Source organism: Manacus candei, unplaced genomic scaffold (genome assembly GCF_025592945.1).
Source record: "Manacus candei isolate 608988 ecotype Guabito, Panama unplaced genomic scaffold, ASM2559294v1 h1tg000036l, whole genome shotgun sequence".
NCBI classification, from domain to species: domain Eukaryota; kingdom Metazoa; phylum Chordata; class Aves; order Passeriformes; family Pipridae; genus Manacus; species Manacus candei.
In genome coordinates, this window is record NW_026138084.1 from 4197304 (window position 1) to 4204528 (window position 7225).

Sequence of the window (7225 nt, forward strand, 5' to 3'; positions counted from 1 at the left end):
CGCCCGGACGCTTTAGGCGGAGGCGCGGGGCGATGGCGGTGCTGCGCGTGCGCCACTGCCGCGCGCTCCTGTACTGCCGGCGCGCGCCCCCGCAATGCCCCGCGTGCGGGGGGGCCTTGGGGGCTGGCGGGCTGGCCTCGGCGCCGGTCCGGCTGAACTGCCCCTTCCGGCACGGACACGGACAGCCCCGCGCCTTCCTCGTCAGGCCCAGCCGAGGGTCATTCCTGCGGTGACCGCCAGGGGGCGCCAGGGAGCTGGGGGGAAAGGCCGGGGGGAGGTCAGGGAATGGGAATGGGAATGGAATAGGAATGGGCAGGGAATGGGAATGGAATGGGCAGGGAATGGGAATGGGCAGGGCAGGGTATGGGAATGGGCAGGGAATGGGCAGGGAATGGGCAAGGCAGGGTATGGGAATGGGCAGGGCAGGGAATGGGCAAGGCAGGGTATGGGAATGGGCAGGGAATGGGCAAGGCAGGGTATGGGAATGGGCAGGGCAGGGCAGGGAATGGGCAAGGCAGGGTATGGGAATGGGCAGGGAATGGGCAGGGCAGGGTATGGGAATGGGCAGGGAATGGGCAGGGAATGGGCAGGGCAGGGTATGGGAATGGGCAGGGAATGGGCAGGGCAGGGTATGGGAATGGGCAGGGAATGGGCAGGGCAGGGCAGGGAATGGGCAAGGCAGGGTATGGGAATGGGCAGGGAATGGGCAGGGAATGGGCAGGGCAGGGTATGGGAATGGGCAGGGAATGGGCAGGGCAGGGTATGGGAATGGGCAGGGAATGGGCAGGGCAGGGCAGGGAATGGGCAAGGCAGGGTATGGGAATGGGCAGGGAATGGGCAGGGCAGGGTATGGGAATGGGCAGGGAATGGGCAGGGCAGGGTATGGGAATGGGCAGGGCTGACCCCTCCGGAGCGGAGCTGCCGTGCCCGGGTGTCCCTGCAGCCCTGCCCCCCACCCACATGGGGGGATGTTCCCGAGGGACGAGCCCTGATCCAACACTCTGCTCCTGTTCCAGGGGGTACGACGGGAGCTCTGACCTGCACGTGGGGATCACCGACTCCCGGGGTAAGGACACCGCGTGCCCAGAGCCCCCTCACCCCCTGTGCTCCTGGGGCCGGCCCAGCTCGGAGCATCCCGGGCCTGGCACAGCTTCGCTGAGAAGCCCTGGGGGGGCTGCAGGGACCAGAGCTGGGAGCTCTGCTGGGCTCCTCCAGGAGAGGGTCACGGAGATCCTGGAAACATCCCGAGTCCGAGCATCTATCCCACCTTGCAGCAGACACAGCTCCAGTGAAAGTCATATCCCACATTCCACATGGCACTGGATGGAATGGACAGGTGCCTTCCACCCCGACACAGGGAAAGGAAAAGCCAGGCCTACTTTAAAGAAGTTACAATGAATTAAATATGGTTTTTGGTAGTTCTAAAAATACCCCTAATTAAAAACAAACATTTTAAAAGCCACGTTAAAAATCCTACTGGGTTATCCGCAGAGTAGGCCCAGCCTGCAAAATGTCACCTCAGGTGTTTAATTAATATAAAGATGGTCTAATTTGGGGGTTAAAAATGAAGTCTGGTTGTGCTTAAGTTGCTCTTGTTACCAAAAGGCATCTGAAACTCAGAGCAAGTTTTTGGAAGCCGGGCCTGCAGTTCCTACTGGGCACTGATGGGAAACTGTGGTGTAACCAGCCTAAGAAAGAACAGGATTATGGAAAACTCATAGCTTTCATCCCAAAACATAACCCCCAAAAGGCTGTTTGTGCAGTGCCAGCCTGTTATGTGTTGCAGGGGTGGTGTACAACTATGACCAGGAGGGTGTGCACAGGGCCCACTCGGGGTGGGAGCAGTGCATCTGCATCCCCCTGGTCCAGCCACACATGGTGGAGCTCCTGCAGCAGTGGGACAACCTCCTGGAGGAATTTTCCGAGGGAGAGGCCTGGCTTCCTCACAGGTATGTGGCTTGAAATGTGGGTGTAATGGAGTTTTTAGTCTGGGATGATAAATGGGGCTGGACCCTGGGGGGCTTGTGGGTCATCCAGAGCCTTGTGCTCCTTCAGAACACACCTTTCCAAGGCTGGACAACCCTGTCAGCCTGTCCTGAACCTCCCTGGCCTGGCTAAACACAGCATTCTTCAGTCTTAAGTACAAATTTATGTGCTGGAACATGAAAGCTCTAAAACGAGTTTATTTCAGGGAATTTTGCATGAAACCCCCAGTTTAATGAAACATCACCTACCTGCTGCTCAGTACAAAGGGCCAGGTGCCATTCTGGGATTATTTTTCAAGGTTTCTGCAGTTTTAGGTGTATTTGCATTTAAAAGCTGACCACGCTGGGATTCTTGCCCAGATCTGACACCCAGGTGACATTCTGGTTGTCAGTGGTGAGAAATGGGCAGCAGGCTCATTTCCAGCTCTTCCACCTGGTCCATAACATTGCTCTGGATGGGCAAATACAGAAAGGTGTCCTCACCCTTTGAAATAAGCTGGTGTGTCCCACCAAGAATATGCAGCCCTGAAGTGAATGCCCAGGTCAGACATGCCCTGTCACATCCCCACACTGCAGCTCTCCAGGGAAAGCCCTGGGACTGTCCCTGGGAACAGCCCAAGTAACACACAGCCTGCCTGGGCGCTGGGGGTGTGTCACTTCACAGAGCCATAATAGAAAAGAAACCCCCACCACCAAATCAAAAGCATTTTTTAGCAATTCTGTACATGCTGACTATAAATATCAGACCTCATCCATCATCTCCAGGAGATGGAAGACTTTGATTTGGAATAGAATTTTTAGATGTTTACAGGACTTGTAAAACCAACAGGATTTGTGTTACTTTTACAATTCCCAGTGCCTTAACAGGAATACTAAAATTGGCTTGGTGTCAAAAAACCTCACTGGCAGAAGGCAGACAGATGTTTTCATCTCTTCTACGAGCTTTTCTTCACTTTTCTACTATCTCCTGACACAGTGACCTAGTTTTTCCACAACTAGACCAGTAACCACTGAACTGCTGAAAACTCTTTTAATTAACTCCTCTGGTTTTCAATGTACAGGAACTGCACTAGACTAATCCTGTAACAACTCTGGGTTCAGGCTGAGCCTAGTTCTGATTTTCTTGATTGCTTGTCATTTACTGGAGGACAGTGTAGAACAGCTGCAAAGAACTGCAGCCACAGCCAGGACCAACAGCACCTGCAGTGACTGAGAGGAGCTGGCTCTCTTGTCTGGATCCAAAGACACTCTTCCCAAAAAGGAGGAGCTGAGCTTTGTTACTGAACAGGAGCTCACAGGTCACTTCAGGTGCCCTGAAACCAGGAGAGCTTTGAAGAGAAGAGTGAGTTCTGCTGAGCTGGGCTCAGGGTCACTTTTCATAGCCACAGTCCTCAGATCTTGCAGAAACCCCCAGGGCTGACAGGGAATCCTCCCAGAGGCTCCCTGTGACAGCACAGACCATGGAGCCACTGAGAGCACGAGGCAAGGAATGGGTCACAGGGCTGGGGAGAACAAGGGGTCAGGCACTTAGGGGAGCAGCCTGAGGGTGAGGCAGGTGGCAAACAGGAGTCTGAGCAAATGCAGTTACACAGGGACAGGGGGAAATGCAGCACAGTGTGGTGAGAGAGTGGAGTAAATGCAGTCATTGAAGCTGTTAGTGGACAACATGAAACATTTGGGAGAACACAAGGAACATTCTGACAGTGACCAGATAAGTGCTAGGACAGGGTAGCCGGTAGGTTAAAGAAAGAGGAAAAAAGGGCAAAAGCATTTTAAATGGCTGTCACTCCTGTTCCATTAGCATTTCTGTCCTTGCACAGTTGGCACAGATCACTGCCAGTGGGGTTTGACTGGCACATTGTCCAACAACTGTATCAGCACATCAGCGATGGAAGGCACTGGGTTTGAAGGAGCTTCCACGTTACCACCACATGTGGGGCCTCACAATTAACACTGGGGCTGCAGGAAAGAGTTTGGAACAATACAGGGAAGAGCAAAGGTTTAACAAGAGCCAAGTCAGTCTAGAAAATAAGAATGCATTACTGCCACGTCTTGCAGCCTCTTAGTTTTTATGCCTAGAGTTCCTGGGCTGGAAAGTACAGCTGGTGATGAATGGAATATATTTAACCATCAGCATGAAGGGAAGATGGGGATGGTTCCTGGGGAGTTCTTGGCTCAGTGGTAACTCTTCCTAAGGAGGTGTTTTCTCCAGGTATGACGAGCAGGAGCACAACTGCTACACATTTGCCCTGGCCTTCATCAACCACGTCCTGAGCAGGCAGGGGAAAGAGCCCCTGAGCAAGGGGGAGTTCACAGAGAGGTTCGTGCTCCCCCAGAGCAGAAGAGCCTCCAGGTACCTCACCCTGCACCTGGAGCTGGCACACAGGGACTGCTACATCGTGCCCCTGCCCGAGGGGGGACAGAGCAGCAGTGCTGAGCATGATGAGCTGCTGTACTGAATCAGCTGCAGCAGGAAACAGGGAAAAGCCTTAAGGCTCCAGATCTCAGGGGTTAAGGTGCAGGATCTAATTAGTTAAAAACACAGTTAATTTTAACCTGAAGGATACTGACCTTGTTCATTTGAGTGAAATGATGTATCTATGATGTACACATTACAGAGAGTTTCTGTGGCAACTATTCATATGCAAAAATGTTTTCTTATTTACGTTCACTGTGTGCTCTGCAAGGACACTTCCTACCAGAAATCAAGACTGCTGTGTAATTAAGAGTTTTAGCAAATGAACTATGGTATCTTCAGCCATAGCAAACCAAAATGTTTTTTTTCTGTCACATTTGATTATTGACAAATGAAAAAAGGGAATATGTGCTTCTGTGCTGCTGAAATCCAAATGCAGATTCACTACCTGCAAAGTTATTTTCCTCTGATTACTAATAAATACAACAACAAAGAAATCTAGCCTCTTTGCCAGATACATTTAGTTTTCAATTTACATTTTGCATGTTTATTCTTCAAACCAAGACAGATGCTTAGTATTAAGAGATATTTTAGTGTCTTATCTGTTAGTAGTTGTAATAATCAACAGACTCCTCAGAATTTATCTTGGAGTTAAAACTACAGAATTAAAAAAAAAATTGAGTTAAAATGACAAAGTTCCTCCAACAGCACTTTTACCTGTTGTGCATTACACAGAATGTATGCTGAGCTCCAAACTGGGCAGTCCAGAACTTTGTGGAATTTCACTTCACTTACGTTATAGTTTAAGAAAATAATTTCAGCTTTTTTCCCTTCTAATTTTTTATGAAGTAAGCTGGTTTTGGTCTAGCTGCAAGTCTTGTTTTCTCAGAGATGGAGAAGCGTTCATGAGTGTTTGGGGGTTTGTTTACCCTTTTGTACACACAGACCCCATTAACCCTGTCCCCCCGTGCTCTCCAGCTGCACACACCACATACACCACACTTCGCACGCCTCCCCCTCCGTGTTCTTCCACTTCTTGCCAAACTTAAAACACCCACAGCACAAGTAGGGACAACCAGCTTGAAATGCACTGTCCTGCTGCTGCTAGAGACCTGTCCACCCCCTCCCAGTGCACAGCACAATCCCTCAGCCAGGATTTGGCTCACAAACAAGTCCTGGTGTGCTGTTTCTGAGGCAGAATCCTCACTGCATTAAAGTACTGTATGTTAGGTGCTAAATTATAAATACAGTGGCAAATGATACAACTAAGTTATTTGATCCACCAGCACTGAAACATGAAGTACAGTCCTCTGCAGCTTGAAATAAAACACCTTGACCCCTACACCTAACACCTCCGCACCTGTTCAGCTTGAAAAAGCTTCTGTGCAATTCACATTTCATTTTACATCCTTCCAGTAGGAGTCATATTAAATGAAAGCAAAGACAGGAAGATTTTCCACTTTGAGTTGTATGGAGTTTCCAGCATTTGTGACATGGCTCTACAATCTAAATTGCCCAAATAAACATGATTGTGGGGTTGTGTTTGGTGGGAACAGGTCGAGGTGACACGATTTCTACCAGACAAGGAAAAGGTCCTGTGCCCAGAAGGCAAAGCCCCTTTTACAGGGAGTGAAACCAGCACAAAGTGTGTCACTGCCACCAGCTCTGATGTGTCCTCACTGTTGTAGCAAATGTGTTCTCACAAAACCTGAACAGCATGGGGAAGCAGGGAAGCCTAGATGGAATTCAAATTCCTGAATGAAGCAGCAAGGCTTAAAAGGCAGCACAGTTGATACTGAAACCTCCTGGCTCTGCTTGAAAGCAGCTCAGCAGGTGCTGGGTTGGTTGGCTGGTTTGTTTTTCCTAATGTGCCTTAGCACTAGTGAACATCAGCGTTAGGAACCTGCCTTCCAGATGATTAAATCTTGCAAAAAAAAGTTAGAAAACAGCAGGCAAATCTCAGCACTGTCCTATTTCTCACTCCATCCAAACTGCAGTTTATCCTCATCTGCTATATGACACGATAGGCCAGGACAGAGAGAGCTACCAGTGCCATAGGAACAAAAATAAGTGTATAAGCTGTTGTAGGTTCTGGATAAAAGGGAAAAAAGCAGTGATGAATGTGAGACTCACACTTGCCAAGCTAGAGGCACTGAGTTCCTCTCACTGGCTCAGCAAAGCTGTTATTTTCTGCACAGTAAGTCATCCTCAAGAGAAGAAAGGACCTCAGCTGGGCTGGGCATCTCGCTGGCACAGGGCAGGATGAGGCCCTGTGGTGGTTTCACTCTAGGCCTTCCTGGAGACCAACTTGTAACCAGGAAGGAACTAGAAAAGTGATCACGGAAGTATTCCATGCTATTCCTTTACGTAACTTGAGGTATAAATAAGGCCAGCGGGAGGCATCTCGCTCTCTTCCTTTCCGGCGAGGTTCGAGAACGGCGGGTCCCTGTTTTGGTCTGGTTTATCTGGAGCCGAGGCCTACAGTGACTACCGTTATCTGCCACGCGTGAGGGGAGAGCCTTGGGCCGTGTCTAGCCATCCTGCCTGTTCGAAGGGAAGTGGTGAGATTTTTGCTAGTTTGCCTTCGGTTGGTTGGTTTGGCTTGTTCGGTCCTTGCCCCTTTTTGTCCTTCTCCCTTCCCCTTCCCCCCCCCCCTTCTGTGTGTGGTATTCTCCTTTTGTGTATCTGTCTCATATGTAATATATATATATATATATATATATATTTGCTATAGCTTTGGCTGCTTGGTTTTCTTTTCCCTCTCTGGGAGGCGGGTCCTTGTTGTCGAGTTTCGGGGACTTGGCGGGAAGCCAGCTCGAAACTT

General features: G+C 50.0%; 1 protein-coding gene across 2 annotated transcripts; it reads left to right on the top strand.

Annotated features, from left to right (window-relative positions):
* Positions 1-10: 10 nt before the first annotated feature.
* On the top strand, positions 11-6667 carry MKRN2OS (MKRN2 opposite strand). 2 transcript variants are annotated; one of them, XM_051793378.1, is made up of 4 exons: positions 11-229; positions 1017-1066; positions 1787-1949; positions 4198-6667. In XM_051793378.1, exons 1-4 carry the CDS (start codon positions 33-35, stop codon positions 4442-4444), a joined length of 657 nt encoding a protein of 218 aa, XP_051649338.1. In that variant the 5' UTR covers positions 11-32; the 3' UTR covers positions 4445-6667. The 2 variants fall into 2 exon arrangements, with proteins under 2 accessions (XP_051649338.1, XP_051649339.1); XM_051793379.1 differs by having other exon boundaries at positions 11-217.
* The last annotated feature ends 558 nt before the right edge of the window (positions 6668-7225 follow it).